The 15,621-nt window shown below is 69.4% G+C and overlaps 1 protein-coding gene across 1 annotated transcript in view; it reads left to right on the top strand.

The window, feature by feature from the left end:
• Positions 1 to 15,567, top strand: part of GRAMD4 (GRAM domain containing 4) — a 47,821-nt gene extending 32,254 nt beyond the window's left edge. The window contains 16 exon segments of the mRNA XM_079774576.1: positions 234 to 307; positions 2,204 to 2,336; positions 3,281 to 3,306; positions 3,627 to 3,718; positions 4,218 to 4,309; positions 5,387 to 5,435; positions 6,506 to 6,577; positions 6,937 to 6,980; positions 7,048 to 7,157; positions 8,303 to 8,460; positions 9,751 to 9,895; positions 10,791 to 10,884; positions 11,399 to 11,483; positions 12,092 to 12,160; positions 12,681 to 12,758; positions 12,760 to 15,567. Coding sequence (XP_079630702.1) covers positions 234 to 307; positions 2,204 to 2,336; positions 3,281 to 3,306; positions 3,627 to 3,718; positions 4,218 to 4,309; positions 5,387 to 5,435; positions 6,506 to 6,577; positions 6,937 to 6,980; positions 7,048 to 7,157; positions 8,303 to 8,460; positions 9,751 to 9,895; positions 10,791 to 10,884; positions 11,399 to 11,483; positions 12,092 to 12,160; positions 12,681 to 12,758; positions 12,760 to 12,786 — 1,348 coding nt within the window. The 3' untranslated portion in view covers positions 12,787 to 15,567.
• Positions 15,568 to 15,621: the final 54 nt, after the last annotated feature.

The raw sequence follows: 15,621 nt of genomic DNA, 5'->3' as shown, positions 1-15,621 counted from the left end.
AAAAGGCACCTGCTGGGCAGCTCCGCTGGGCCGCGAGGGTCCCGGAGGATGAGGGCTCTCTGTGAGGGCCCCGGAGGGCGCTGGGCCGTGAGGGCCCCGGAGGGCGCTGGGCCGTGAGGGCCCCGGAGGGCGCTGGGCCGTGCCGCGCGTCCCCTCTGAGCGGAACGCAGCTCAGGCTCGGGCGCCCACCGTGGTCTGCACTGATGGAGGCCTCACCCCTCTTGCTCTTCAAGGTCCGAGGAGCAGGCGGCTCAGCAGCCTCCGAGGAGCCAGGCCCCGGTCGCTAACGGAGCAGGAGCAGGAGCAGGTGGGTCCCGCGGGCTCCCGGCTGGGGTGGCGCTGGCTGGGCCCCCTCATCGGAACGGGGTTAGTGTCTCACTGTGAACCGGCGAGTGGTTGCAGCGAAGGCAAGTCGTCCCATCAGAATGTGGTAGCACTTCTCACAGCCGCGCAGTGGGGTGCTCTTCAGCCTCCCCCCGCCCCCAGCAGCAGTGTCGTCGTCACACTGGCTCCGTGGCCACCAGCATGGCTGGTCCTCCCGTGTAGGGGATGCGTGAGCAGGGGTGGGGGGGGGGCGGCCGTGGGGGGCGGCCGACACACTCCCCGCGTCGGGACTCAGACCCGCTCTCACGCTTCTCTTCCCACCACAGCGCACGTCTGTCCCCCACACGCTTCACTTTCTAACCCCGCGGAGGGTGGCGTGGGAGGACACCGGGTTCCCCTCTGGCTGCTGGAGGGCCTCCGTGGTGGGCCCTGGCCCCTGGAGCTCGGACCCGGGACCCAAGACCAGAGCCGCTCCCACAGGCTGGCCATTCGCAGGAAGCCCGGCCTGTCCTGGTGGAGCGCAGAGCGTCACGGGAGGTTCGGGTGACGCACCACCCACTGCACAGATGAGGAAACTGAGGCCCGGCGGGGGCGGGGGAGAGGCGGCCTCTCAGGGCAGGCGCCTGGCCGAGCTGAGCTGAGTCCGCAGCGGGGTCCCGCCCCTCCCCCGCCCGGTCTGCTGGGGTGTCCTCTCCTGGTCCCCGTGCAGGATTGGCTGCTGTGTCCTTAGGGCCCTGGTCCCCCGTGTTCTCGGGCTCCGAGGCCGGCGACCCAGGTTCCAGGCCAGGAGCACAGGGGACCCCAGGGACCCCTCCTCTGGGCGAGGGCCGTGCCAGAGAAGTGTAAGGTGCAAGACCCCAATCCGCGGCCCCCTTCCCCCCGGCTCCGGCCTCCCGTCCAGGCCCGGCCGCAAGCCGAGTCCATTGTGATAGTTTGGCCACTGGAGCCGGGGGGGGGGGGGGGGTGGCCTCTGTGTGGGAGCAGGAGGGAGGGACCCCACCAAGTGCAGCCGCAGCATGAGGTGGGCGGGGACAGGTGCTGTGTGTGGGGGGGGTTGGGGGGCTGACCTGTATCTGGGGGCAGGGACTCCAGGACTCCAGCCCGTCTGCTTTACATGTTAACGTTTCTGCGTTTTTAACGGTTGGGAAAACTCTAAAGAGCATCCCACGCTTGTGAACGTCCCTGCGTTTCAAACATCCCGTCCCTGGTGTGAGGGGTCCGCAGCTGCTTTGGCAACAAGGCTGACCCTGCCTCTCACCCGGTCCCGGGAGCACAGGCCCGCACCGCCCTCTGTGCCGGGGTGGCCTCTGCAGCAACCTCCCACCCTGGTCCCTGGAGCCGCGGGAAGTGACCGCCCCCTCCCTCCTCCCTCTAACGGTGGCGGACACTGCCCCCTGCAGGCGGCGCCGAGACCTGCCTCCGGAAGGAACAGCCGGTGCAGAGCTCGCGTTCTGCGGTCGGGCCGGGTTCTGAGGCTGTGCTGGGCTGGCTTCCCAGTCCTTGCCCGCCTCCCAGGCCGGTCCCCGACACACGCCCCCTGGCTGGGGCGCAGGGTCCCGGGGAGGGAGCCCACCCAGCCACCTCCCAGGCAGCCCCCGTGCCCAGTAAGAGGGAGGCAGGCTGGATGCAGACCCACGTGGGCTGCGAGCTGCCAGGACCGCGCCTGGGCCGGGGCAGCCTCCACGAGCCGGGCCAGGCGTGAGCAAGAGGCCCGTGTGGGCTGGCCTGCACCTTGGGGCGGAAGCAGGTCTGGCTCTGTTTTGGGGGGCTGAGCCCTTCACAGCCTGGCGTGGACCTGCATCCCCCCCGGGGCTTCCTCGAGCCCCCGCCCCGCAGGCCCCTGGCCCCAGCCTCACGGGATGCCCGCCTGTGCCCGCAGACCGGTGGGGCCAGGGGCTGTGCCCCCGCCTGCAGAAGTGGTTCTACGGGAAGTTCGGGGAGTACGTGGAGGACTTCCGGTTCCAGCCCGAGGAGAGCGCGGTGGAGACGGAGGAGCCCCTCAGCGCCCGCAGGTGGGCCTCGGAGGCGGGCAGCCGGGGGGGGGGGTTGCCCACAGCTGCGGGTTCCCAGCCGCGGTGCCACCCGAGGGCGCCCATAATTTCAGGATGGCTGTGGCATCGCCCTGTCCTCCCTCGGCCTCACTGGTGCCTGTGGCAGGCACGGGGGCAGTGGGCGCAGGGAGGTGGTGCCTGTGGCAGGCACGGGGGCAGTGGGCGCAGGGAGGTGGTGCCTGTGGCAGGCACGGGGGCAGTGGGCGCAGGGAGGTGGTGCCTGTGGCAGGCACGGGGGCAGTGGGCGCAGGGAGGTGTGCCTGTGGCAGGCACGGGGGCAGTGGGCGCAGGGAGGTGTGCCTGTGGCAGCACGGGGGCAGTGGGCGCAGGGAGGTGTGCCTGTGGCGGCACAGGGGCAGTGGGCGCAGGGAGGTGTGCCTGTGGCAGGCACGGGGGCAGTGGGCGCAGGGAGGTGTGCCTGTGGCAGGCACGGGGGCAGTGGGCGCAGGGAGGTGTGCCTGTGGCAGGCACGGGGGCAGTGGGCGCAGGGAGGTGTGCCTGTGGCAGGCACGGGGGCAGTGGGCGCAGGGAGGTGTGCCTGTGGCAGGCACGGGGGCAGTGGGCGCAGGGAGGTGTGCCTGTGGCAGCACGGGGGCAGTGGGCGCAGGGAGGTGTGCCTGTGGCAGGCACGGGGGCAGTGGGCGCAGGGAGGTGTGCCTGTGGCAGGCACGGGGGCAGTGGGCGCAGGGAGGTGTGCCTGTGGCAGCACGGGGGCAGTGGGCGCAGGGAGGTGTGCCCGCTGCCGGGCCTTCCTTGTGGGGCCAGGCCCCCGCTCGGTGAACACGCCCCCCACATGCGGGGAAGGGGGTCCACAGCCAGCACGGAGCTCAGGCGTGGGGGTGGGGGTGGGGGCGCAGCCGCAGGGGAGTCTCGCTGGCCCTCACCTCGCCCTCCCTGTCTTGCAGGCTGACCGAGAACATGCGGCGACTAAGTGAGTGCCCGCCATCAGGGGGGGGTGGCGGGGGGGCTCTGCCCTCTCGCCCTGAACTGGACGTCTTTCTAGAAGGCGTGCCTCAGGCGTGCGCTCCCAGCCTCTCCCACAGCTGCTGGGAGTGTGTCCGGGCCCCCCTCTGTCCCCCGGGCGTGGAGGCCCCTGGAAGAGGGCGCGTTCCCAGAACGAGCCCCAGCCCCTCTCCTGCCCGGGCACAGGCGTGGGGTGGCGGGCAGACGGCCGGTGCTTCCCCACGGGACACCAGGCAGCACCGCGAGGCCGGCCAGCACTGGCCTGACCGTCCGTCGCTCCGTCCCCAGAGCGCGGCGCCAAGCCGGTCACCAGCTTCGTGAAGAACCTTTCCGCCTTATCCGACTGGCACTCCGTCTACACGTCCGCCATCGCCTTCACCGTGAGTGCTCCTCGCGGGCGGGGCGTGGGGGGGATGGGGGAACCCTCCCCGGGTCTTCCAGGGGACCCCGGTGTGCGGGACAGCTCAGCCTCAGTTTGTCCACCTGTGAAGTGGGCACGGTGGTGCCGCCCGGGGGGTGGTTGAGAGGACCAGGGAAGGGTGCACCATGGCCGCCTGCGGGGCTCTCTGCACAGAGGGGCCCGCGGAGCCTCCTGCTTTGCTCTGCTTCCCGATGGGCAGAGGAGACAGCAGGGGCCTTGTCCGCCTGTGGAGCCTGGGGTCCCTCCCACGGGGTACCAGGGCCTGGAGCACCGGTCCTGGGGGAGCGGAGGGGTCCCCCAGTGCTGAGGGGCTGCCTCTCTGACGGGCCGTGTCTCTGGTGGCTGCCCCTCCTGCAGGCCCGCATCCCCCGGGGCCCCAGGGCCGTCCGCCGGCAGGGGGAGGGGAGGGGAGGGATGAGGCCCCTGACCAACCTCTCCACCCGCCCTCCTGCCCGCAGGTCTACATGAACGCCGTGTGGCACGGCTGGGCCATCCCCATGTTCTTGTTCCTGGCAATTCTGCGGCTGTCCCTCAATTACCTCATAGCCAGGTGGGTGAGCGGGTTTGTGTGCACGTGGCTGGGCTGTCCCCCGAGTCACACACCTGACACGCCGCCGGCTCTGCCCCGTGCACGGGCGTGTGGGTCATCTGTGGCTCTGAGCCTCCTGTGTCCTGGGGCGGCCGTGGCTGATTCCGAAAGTCCCCAGCAGCCAGCGGCGCCGGCTGCAGGCGGCTCTAGCCCCTCCTCCGATGGGCTCTGTTTTGGCAAGAAAAGCTCCCCCAAACCTCAGGGACAAAGCTGCGAAGGCCCCGTGCCCGGGCGGGCCCGCCGCGTGTGAGACGGGCGTGTGAGACGGGCGTGTGAGACGGGCGTGTGAGACGGGCGTGTGAGACGGGCGTGTGAGACGGGCGTGTGAGACGGGCGGGCCCCCAGCGGGCGCCTGGTCTGCATGTTTCCCCTTGCTGTTCTCTGAGCCCCGAGCGAGGCCGTGGGGGGCTCTCTGGGGGGCTTTGTGGGGAGCCAGTCCCAAGCTACCGGGTCTCTCTGAACTCACGGTTGCCCCGGCACAGTGAACCCCACTTCCCCGGGCCTGAGAGCCCCGCTCCGCACTGGGCCTGGGCTCAGCATGCTCACCCCACACTCTCCGGGCGCCGCACAGGCCGGCGTGGGAGTGTCTCTGGTAGAGAAGCAGTCAGTGCTGGTGGGGCCGCCCTCGCGGCCAGACACCCTCAGCCCCAGGCCTCCCAGCGGCCTCACCCGCGTTTCCTTTTTTTTTTTCTTTTTTTAATGTTTTTTAATGATTTCAGAGAGGAAGGGAGAGGGGGAGAGAGAGAAGCATGGATCGGCTGCCTCCTGCACGCCCCACACTGGTGCTCGAGCCCACAACCTGGGCAGGTGCCCTGACCCGGAATCGAACCCTGACCTCCTGGTTCGTAGGTCATGCGGGCGGGGCCTCACCCACTTGTTTTGAAAGGTTTCTTGTCCCATCACCTCTGGGGCTTTTACATGTGTCGCCCAGGCGGGCCCCCAGGGGAGCGGCCGGGAGGCCACCTGAATGGTCTGCACAGGGTGGGGGTGGGGGGTGCGTGACGCCCTGTGACCGTGTGCGCTGTCCCCATCCGCCAGGGGCTGGAGGATACAGTGGAGCATCGTGCCCGAGGTGTCCGAAGTGGTGGTAAGTCCCGGGGTGAGGGTCTCGCCCTGGGTCCCCTGCAAGGCCCCCGAGGCCAGGTGCAGCTGTGTGGGTGCCCGCCCGGAGCCCCGCCTGCCCAGCAGAGGCTGGAGGCGCCCAGTCCCTGGGCAGCTGCACCCTGACCGCGTGACGGCTGGTGCCCTGCAGGCCCAGGCTCGGCTGCTCCGGAAGAGGTTGCCCTGCCCGGCCTGTTCTACTGACCCTTCCCCTGGGATGGAACATGGCGGGGGGGACAGTGAAGGGGGGCCGCTGTAGCCCCCACAGCCTCCTGTGCAGGGAGGGGACAGCGGGCCGGGCCAGCAATGTGTAGAGCAGGGTCAGCTCCGTAGGCAAAAGCTCCGTAGGCATCTCACCTCCCACCTGCCTTGTGAGTTCAGTTCTGTTGGTGCAGCCAGGCCACTCACTTCCCTGCGCTGTGACGGGGACCGAGTGGCCCGCAGAGCCACACGTTTGCGGTGTGGCCCAGGCAGGAAAGACATGTTGAGCTCGCTCTAGAGGGGCCTCTGGCCCCTGGGGCAGAACCGCTGGTGTGGGCAGGAGGGAGCCCTCAGTGCTTCCATGCGCCTCAGCAGATGTTGGAGCACCTACTGTGTGCATGGAGCACGCAGTAGGGGTGCTGAGTGTGGTGGTGCCTGCAGGGTTCCCTTAGGTCAGAGAGGATGTCTGGGGCAGGCCTGGGCCCAGGGTCCCTCTGGAGGGTTTTGTTGAAAGAACTTAGACAAGCAGGGTGAGTCCGGTCCTCCTCTGCCTCAGTTTCCCTGCCTGTAAAGTGAGTTGGGGGCACTGCATGGTTTCAGATGCACCTTCGAATGGAGCCATTAGTGGGAGCCTCAGCCCCGCTGGCTATGGGGGTGTCCACTGCCTGTCCTCCTGCCCTCTCAGGCGCCAAGAGGGGGTGCCCCGAGCTGACCCCTGAGGCCGGTCCCCCGGGACGGCGTCCCTGGGCTGAGTGGGGGTGGCAGAGGGCCTGGCCCGGGCGGAAGGCCTCGTGCGGTTTGTAAGTGAGGTCTCTGGGCGTTAATCTCGGCGGCCGTTCTCGCCCTGTGACCCAGGAGCCGCCGAAGGAGGACCTGACCGTGTCCGAGAAGTTCCAGCTGGTGCTGGACGTCGCCCAGAAGGCCCAGGTACCGCTCCTGCCGGCCCGGGGCCAGCGCCCGGTCTCCCCTGGCTCGTCCGGTTCAGCTGACCTGCCGTCGGCCTGACGGGTCCCTCCCCACCCCCGAGGCAGCCCCCCCTCCCCCGGTGGGGAGCGTCACCCATTTGGGACTGCGGGTGCACCTGGTGGTGGGAGCCCCTCCCGGCCAGGGACTTCCGGGAGGGCCGCAGGACTGGGTCTGACACCCCGTTAACCCACCAGTCGGCCGGCCTGGATGGCGGGTGGGACCGCGGGCTGTGGCCCTGGCCGTGGTCTCGGGGGGCTCCCGGGAACCTGCTGTGGGACCCACGCCCCGAGTCTGTCCCAACCCGTCGCTTCCTCACGCAGAACCTGTTTGGGAAGATGGCCGACATCCTGGAGAAGATCAAGAAGTAAGTCACCGCCCCGCCCGCGCGTCCCGGCGCCACCCCGCGCCCGCTGACCCCGTCTCCCTTCCAGCCTGTTCATGTGGGTGCAGCCCGAGATCACGCAGAAGCTGTACGTGGCGCTGTGGGCCGCCTTCCTGGCCTCCTGCTTCTTCCCCTACCGCCTGGTGGGGCTCGCCGTGGGTGAGCAGGCGCGGGCAGGGGTGGCTGGGACGGGGGGGGGGGGGGGGGGTAGCCAGGGGTGGGGATGGCCAGGCCTTGGGGAGGCAGCCGGGCCTCGGGGGCTGTGCAGTCTCATTGCTGCCCCTTGGCACCTGGGCAGCGCCTGAGCCCTCTCACCTGGGGGAGCCCCGGCCATGAGGACTGCCCCCATCAGAGGGCCGGCTGGGGACATCCCCCAAAGTTTCCCTTCACGTCACCCGGGGATGGGGACGGTGACGTCTGGTACGGGGGCGGTTTTATTGTTTGTCCTGAGCCACCTCTGGGTTCGCAGAAACGTAAAAGCGGCCGCTCCCTTAGCCGGGCCCACCGTGCCTTTTCCTCCCCTTCCCTGCCCCCCCATCACCGTGCCTTCCCCCCTGCCCCCCCATCACCGTGCCTTTTCCTCCCCTTCCCTGCCCCCCCATCACCGTGCCTTCCCCCCTGCCCCCCCATCACCGTGCCTTTTCCTCCCCTTCCCTGCCACCCCATCACCATGTCTTCCCCCCTGCCCCCCCCATCACCGTGCCTTCCCCCCTGCCCCCCCATCACCGTGCCTTCCCCCCTGCCCCCCCATCACCGTGCCTTCCCCCCTGCCCCCCCATCACCGTGCCTTTTCCTCCCCTTCCCTGCCCCCCCCATCACCGTGCCTTTTCCTCCCCTTCCCTGCCCCCCCATCACCGTGCCTTCCCCCCTGCCCCCCCATCACCGTGCCTTTTCCTCCCCTTCCCTGCCCCCCCATCACCGTGCCTTCCCCCCTGCCCCCCCATCACCGTGCCTTTTCCTCCCCTTCCCTGCCCCCCCATCACCATGTCTTCCCCCCTGCCCCCCCATCACCGTGCCTTCCCCCCTGCCCCCCCCATCACCGTGCCTTCCCCCCTGCCCCCCCATCACCGTGCCTTCCCCCCTTCCCCCCCCATCACCGTGCCTTTTCCTCCCCTTCCCTGCCCCCCCATCACCGTGCCTTCCCCCCTGCCCCCCCATCACCATGCCTTCCCCCCTGCCCCCCCATCACCGTGCCTTTTCCTCCCCGCCCCCTCCTGGGCGCACGGTGCCAGGCCCCACGGGTGCGGGCGGCCGGCCGAGCAGGCGGCGGTGGCCGGCCCGGTGAAGGGCTCTTCTCCTCCCAGGCCTCTATGCCGGGATCAAGTTTTTCCTCATCGATTTCGTCTTCAAACGCTGCCCGCGGCTGCGAGCCAAGTACGACACCCCCTACATCATCTGGAAGAGCCTGCCCACCGACCCCCAGCTCAAGGAGCGCTCCAGCGCCGCCGCCGTGTCCCGCAGGGTGAGCGCCGGCCGGGCCCCGAGCCCGCCGTTGTGCGGTCACGCGTGGTCGCTGGGGCCGATGTCCTCGCGCTCCCCGGGCCCTGAACAGCTTAGGCGTCCTTCCCGCTCCAGGCCCTGCTGTGTTGAAGGCGGGACCTACCGAGCCAGGCGGCCCCCCAGGCCCAGGGCCGGCTGTTGTCATGGCTACAGAGCCTGGGGCCTGGGAGGAGGGGCCCGGGCAGTGCCGCTCTGGGCGGGTGGCAGGTTCCGCTGTCCCCAGCTCTGAGGCTCGGGCAGCCAGGCCCGCAGCACCTGGTGGGCCCTCCTCGGTGCCGGTTTCGTTCACAGTGAGAGCCACGTGGGCACCGACACTGTGTCCCGGGCCAGCCTAGCGCTGCCTCGGGGTCTCCGACAGGGGGAGGTTCCGGGCCTAGCGGAACTCCAGGCCGGTCCGGGAGGCCTTCCTGGAGGAGGTGACCCTGGCTGGCAGAGTCGTGTCTGTGCGTGGGCTCTGAGGAGAGGGTGTGCCGTGACCTGTTGATGCTTCTGTGGGTGGGAGGGAAGCTCTGGGTCGAGGGGGGCCCGTGCTCCCCAGTTCTGGGACAGGAAGGCTTGTGGGGAGCCTGAACTCAGCAGCGGGGTGTGCCGCCGGCAGGCGGGAGGCAGCGGCTGGGCTCTGGGCAGACGGAGGTGGACTGGGAGAGGCACAGAGGCAGGCAGCCCGGCCCCCTGACAGCATGGGGGGCCCGGGGGGGGCCTGCGGGGCCCTGTGGGGGGTCAGGACCCCTCCTCGCACTGGCCACTCTCGGGGACAGTCCGGGAGCAGGTGTGGCCTCGGGGTGGAAGGCGGCGCCGCGGGCCCACGGCCGGTCTGCGCTTGCAGCTTGCTGAGCCGTGTGTGTGGCCCGTGTCATGTGGCCCCGTTTTTCTCTCGTCGCGGTCACACGCGTCTTGTCTCCTCCCGGCCAGCTGTCAGGGCACGACAAGGCAGGGTCCGCGGGGAGCCCCGCTGTGGCTGGTGCTGTGCGCTGCTGTGTCGTGACTGACGTTGAACGTGGCTTCGCTGGCCTGTCCGCCACCGGCTCTGGGTCTGAACCGCCACCTGAGCTGCCCGGCGCCCAGCTCCCCCCTCCCCCCTCCCACAGCCCCGCGTGGCTCGGGGGCCCTGTGCGGGGTGCCGGCTCCCGGGGCGTCCGGGGTGTGGACGTCGCCAGGGGAAGTGGGACTGTGTGTGCAGCTGCGTCGGGGAGGCCGCGCGCGTCCCTGTCACCCTCCCCGCGGGCACGCTGACGGGCCGTGCCGTTGGCAGCTGCAGACGGCGTCCGCGCGGAGCTACGTGGCCAGTGCGCCCGCAGGCCTGGGCCGCGACGAGGACGCCGGCCGCCTCCACAGCACCAAGAAGGGCAACTTCCACGAGATCTTCAACCTGACGGAGAACGAGCGGCCGCTGGCGGGTGTGTGCGCCGTGAGCCGGGACCAGCTGGCCGGGTGGGGGCCCGCCCCGGGTGGGGGCGATGGAGGGCTGCCCCCTCGTATGCAGACTTCCTGGGCCGCAGCGGGAGGAGCAGGGGGCCCGGCCCAGGCCCGTGCAGGGGGTCCCTGTGCGGTAAACGGTTCATTTCCCAGCGGGAACCCAGCAGGGCCGGCCGTGAGCCACGTCCCACAGGGTTGGCACTGCTGGCAGCTCCTTGGCACAGGCAGGCAATGCCCTGAGGTCCAGCACGGGCACCACGGGCCATGGCCATCTGACACGGAGGCCCAGATCCCTGTCCGCCCCCCAGAACAGTCTCCCATAAACCCCTAAACTGCTGGGCGCTCGGTGGGCTGGGCTCCTCGCATGTCTGGCATCAGTGGGGCGAGCCCCCCAGGGAAGGGAGCCTGGGAGGGTGTCCGTGTTGACCCTCTGAGCCCTCGTCCTGCTGACCTTGACCATGAACCTGGGCCTTTGAGCCTCTGTTTCATTTTAACTTGACGGTTTGACCAGGGCCTGTTTCTTTTTTTTTTTTCTTTTAAATATATGTTTATTGATTTCAGAGAGGAAGGGAGAGGGAGAGAGAGAGCCATTTACAATAAGAGACCCCCTGATGGGCTGCCTCCTGCGTGCCCCGCACTGGGGATGCAGCCCGCACCGGGCACGTGCCCCGACTGTGACCTCCTGGTTCCTGGGTCGATGCTCAACCGCCGAGCCACGCCAGCTCCTTTTCCTTTAAAAAGCAACCCCCTGCGTACTCACGTGGAGAAGGACTCCCAGTGCCACATCCCCCGTGGGTGGGGTGGAGGCGGGGACACGCATTGCTGTGGGCCCACGGGGGCGTTTCCGGTGAGAACCGCGGTCCGTTTGCCCCTCAGTGTGTGAGAACGGCTGGCGCTGCTGCCTGATCAACAGAGACCGGAAGATGCCCACGGACTACATCCGGAACGGGGTGCTGTACGTGACGGAGAAGTGAGTGGGCCGGGCCCGTGGTGGGCGGGTCACTGGCCCCCCTCCCCGTCACTCCCCTGGCGCAGCACCCAGGACGGCCTGGCCGCCCCCCGGACGAGACTGCAGGGAGCTGACCCCCGAGGCCGCCCTCGCACTGTGTGGAAGGCGGGGAGCCAGGCCGCGGGCGGGGCTGTTCTCAGCCTGGGCCCTGGCCAGCCGTCCCCCTCTCAGCTGCGGCCGGCCCGGCTCCCCTCTGCCCCTCGCTGAGGGAGCTGTCAGGGGACCCCAGGCCCCGGGCGCTCCCGGGCGGGGCAGGTTGGAGGCCCAGGATTTTAACTTGAGGACAAATCTCGGGTTCGGTGCCGAGCACGGCCTTTAGTCGAACGCCGTGAGGTGCTTTCTAAACGTAAAACCTGTCAGAGGCCAGGCACCTGGCTGGTGAGAGGGCCCGGTTCGGGTCGCCCTCCGTGCCCCTGGGGGTGGCGATGGCCGGCGGCCCCGGCTCAGCGGCCGGCTTCGCCCTCTGTCCCCGTAGCTACTTGTGCTTCGAGAGCTCCAAGTCCGGCTCCTCCAAGAGGAACAAGGTCATCCGGCTGGTGGACATCACCGACATCCAGAAGGTGGGTGCCCCCCGCTGCGCCGTCCGCCCCGCCCCCTTCGCGGGGAAGCCGCCAGGGCGCCGGGCAGGCGGGTGTTCTTGGAACCCGTGTCCAAGGAGGCGGGTGCCGCCTGGAGACGCAGCGGGCGCAGCTCCTGCCCCGTCAGGGCCCGCGAGGCGTCCGTGCAGAGCCCTCCGCTCCGTCTGTCCCGGCGCCCGGCCTCGCCCTCTCCCCCTGGGGTTGCGCCTGGCGTCCTCACAGATGGGGAGACAGCACCGCGAGGTGGGCCAGGCGGGCAGGGCCTGAGCCCTCGTCCCTGAGCCCCCCCCACACACACCCCTCAGGGCAGGTTTAGGTGAGAGCAGACCGCTGCCCCTGCTCTGGCATTTTCTAGCCCGTTTCCCCCAGTGTGGTCACACGGAGTGGGCGCAGGCGTGTGCCGTGCTGGGGGCGGGGGGCGCACACACGTCGGGGGCAGGGCCCACCGACTCCCCCGTCACAGACTCAGTCTTTGTCCCCGTGGCTGGGAAGCCAGGCCTGTGGCCCCACGGAGCTGCCCTGGGTGTGGGGAGGCGGCTCGGCCCCATCCCCCCGGAGAGGCCCGTGGTGACCACCTGCTCCTCTTCCAGTACAAGGTCCTCTCTGTCCTCCCGGGGTCGGGCATGGGGATCGCCGTGACGACGCCATCAACCCAGAAGGTAAGAGCTGGGCAGGCGGGGGCCCCGGGGCCAGTGCAGAGCCACTGACCTGCTAGGCTCCAGCTGGGCAGGGGGCCTGTGAAGCCTGCCCCCTCCCTCCTCCCCCTCTCTCCTCCTCCTCCTCCCCTCCCTCTCCCCCCTCCCCTCCTCCCTCCCCTCCCCTCCTCCTCCCTCCCCTCTTCCCTCTCCTCCTTCCTTCCCCCTCCCCTCCTCCCTCTCCCCCCTCCTCCCTCCTCATGCCCACAGGAACCTCTGCTGCATTGAGTTTGTGGCCAGGAGGCTGAGGCCCGCAGGGATGACCCAGCACAGTTCCGGGGAGGGAGGGGGGCGCTGGGGCCCACCCCCTGCCTCTTGCTCTGTTTCTCTGAAGTCTGGCCTCTGGTTGGGCAGGGGGTCTGCCCTTGAGCCCCAGACCCCACGTGGTTCCCCGTGCCCAGCCCCTGGGGCTCAGTGCCCAGCTGCCCCCCCCCCGGCTCAGTGCCAGCCGGACCCCCCGGCTCAGTGCCAGCTTCCCCCGCAGCCGCTGGTGTTCGGCGCCATGGTGCACAGGGACGAGGCCTTCGAGACCATCTTCAGCCAGTACCTGAAGATCACGGCGGGGCGCGGCCTCGGGCAGCGACAGCTAGCGCTCCCGGGCCTGGGGGCGTGATTGACAGCGGGGTAGCAGGGAAACAATCGGACGTCCTCGAGATCTTTTGCAATAACCCCCTGGACCTGTGGCTCCTGTCGTGCGGACCTGCGTTCACAGACCCTGCACGGGGGCGGGGTCGCTCGGACGGTGCCAGCGCCTGCGGGCCAGGCCGGTCCCCGACTGGGCACAGGGCAGGGCCCTCGGAGGCCGCGGGAGGAAGACACAGAGGACGCGGCGTCCGTCCGCCAAGCACATGGCTCCTCTCCCCGTGGGACGGCCCGGCCCGCAGCGGCTCTTCCACCAAAGCCATAGCTGCGGACGTCGATGACACGACGGAGGCCCCTCACCGGCCTCTGCACCCGCTGGGACCGGCTCTTCCTTCGGCGGGACCCCTGCCGCGTGGCCCCCGAGCGCCATGGGCTTGTGTGGGGGCCGTGAGCCTCAGGCCGGGAGTGGCCACGGTCTGTCCGGCCTCCGGCCACTGGGCCTGACCAGCCAGCCAGCGGCCTGTGTCCGCCTGACGGGGGGTGGAGGGGGTGTGGCCGGAAGCACATTTTTTAACACTTCGCTCTTGGAAGGCCCGGGGGGCTGAGGTGAAAGTGAGCGCCTGCGTGGCCGGCGTGGGCCTCCGTGAGCCGCCCGGCCGGTGAGGAGGGGCTCGGGGCTGGGGGCCCAGCTGTGCGGACGCTCTGGGACGTGACCGTGAGCAGAGCCTAGAGGTTGGGCCGGGCAGTTGTTCCCCTGGCATCCGAGTGTCCCTGTCTGCGTGCCCGCGCCCACACGCACACGTACACGCACACGGATGGGAGCGAGCCCCGCCCTCCCAGCTGGTCTGGGCCCACCCTGCCGAGGAAGCCACAGCCCTGGTGGAGGTGGCCAGGCTCAGTGCATTCTGGGACAGCCCTGGACGCCAGCCCGGTGTCCCCACAGGCCTGTGGCTGCTGCAAAAACCACGCTTGTGGGAGTGGGACGGTCACGTGACCCCCGCAGGTCAGCGCACTTCCCACACGGGTTACTCCAGCTCCACCCGTCCCGAGTCCTTGGGGTGTTGGTGAGATTGTCGTTTTTTGAAGAAACAGATTCTATTTTTTACAGAGAGCAAGCTGCTTTTCTTATTTTTGTATCATTTTTCAGATGTGATTTCTACCTTGGCTCCGATCCTCTTCGCCGGTTTTGGGGGGGAGGTTGGTAGCCTCATTCCTGTCACCCCTTCAGGGCGGGCCGCAAGGCCAGGCCACATGCTGGGCCGGGAGCCTGGGTGCCCAGCCCGCCCCGCGGCGAGGCCCGGGCCGCAGCGCCCACCGGCTCGGGCACGGGCACTGGGAAGGGAAGCAGGACCGGCTGGACCTTGGCTTTGCTCCCACGGGGATCGCAGGTGGACGCTCTCGTGGGCTGAGGCCCCGGGGACGCCCAGGGGCGCACCGCAGAGGGGCTCCCGCGTGGCGTCCACAGCGAGGCGGCGTGGGCCTGAGCGGCCCCAGGCCGGGCCGTGGGTGAGCCCCCGGGTGCCGCGGGTCAGCGCGTGCCTCTTGGCCAGCCGGGGGGACTGTCCGCGGGTGGGGGGAGGCTGCCGCGGGCGAGGGCTCGGCGCTCCTGCAGGGGTGGTGTTGGAGTCCCTTCTGAGAAGAAGGGAGATGAAAACTCACCACGTGATAGGGTGTGGTGCTGGGGTACGGGGTGGGGTCCCCAAGTTGCACTGCGGCCGGCGGCGGGCAGAGCGCAGACCTGTGCAGGCCCCGGGCTCGCTCCCGTCGGGGACCTGTGGCTTCACTGAATGTAAACCTGGGAGATGTTTAATTTCCACGACTCGTCCCTGGACGAGAGGGACACGGACGTTGCTGCTCCTCTCGTTGTAAATACCGCGACGTGTGACTTTGTTCGCGAAAGGGTTGTACTGTACGAGGGACGGATGACACGCTGTAATGTTTTTTAAGAGACCTTGTTTAAAGAAGTCTTGTATAAATTATAATTTTATTTAAATAAACCTGAAATGCTTTGTGCTAAGGCGGGACCCGTGCACTGTGGGCCGGCGGCGGCCACCATTCCCGGTGGACTGGGGGGCGGTGGGGGGTTTCGGCACGAGGCCCCTGGGGGAAGGCCGAGCGGGGGAGGACGGAGAGGAGGAGGTGGTGGGTGGGGGGGTGATGAGGGGGCGGTGGGCGGGCCGTGTGCAGCAGGAGGCTGGGACCGGGCTCGGGCCGCCAGCAGGCCGATGGCGGTGGCTCGCAGGGAGGGGCATGCACAGCCTGGCGCTGGTGGCAGGGGTGCCATCACCCAAGGGTGTGTGCGGAGACCAAGCACCTTGGGGTGCAGGTCCTGGTCCCACCCAGCGATGCCTTCCGGGGGGCCACGGGCATCTCTGGGACCAGGTGCTACTTCAGGCCTCCCGCAAGGTCTGGCCTGCGGCGGGAGAGACGGGGATTCGGTGTTGCTGGCTTCCTTTGCGGCCCCGCATTTTCATTTGTGCCTTTGACCGCGGTACGGACCAGCCCGACTTACGCTGGTTCAACTAAGGCCCGGTCCCCGGAGCCCGCCAGCCCCGAGGCAGCTGTGCTGGGCGTACCCAGGGGCGCCAGCCTCCTGCACCCCGAGCCCGATGCCTGCCCGGCTCGCTCAGGAGTGGCCAGCGCTGGGAACAGGCCGTGGGCTGGCTCTGCTCGGCGGGCGGCCTGCATCCTTGCACATCTGTCCCGGGGCTGGGACGCCGCGGCCCCCAGACCGCCGTCCCTGGGGAACCGGCCCCTCCCGGCGCCTTCCGACCAGACACCAGACTGGTTTTCTTGCAAAATTAAACCTCCTGACCCCCAACCCCGCAGCTCCCGCTCACCCC

The sequence above is a fragment of the Cnephaeus nilssonii genome (genome assembly GCF_951640355.1).
Source record: "Cnephaeus nilssonii genome assembly, chromosome: 6".
Taxonomy (NCBI): domain Eukaryota; kingdom Metazoa; phylum Chordata; class Mammalia; order Chiroptera; family Vespertilionidae; genus Cnephaeus; species Cnephaeus nilssonii.
The sequence above is the reverse complement of the archived record's forward strand: the minus strand, read 5'-3'. Positions and strand labels throughout refer to the sequence as shown.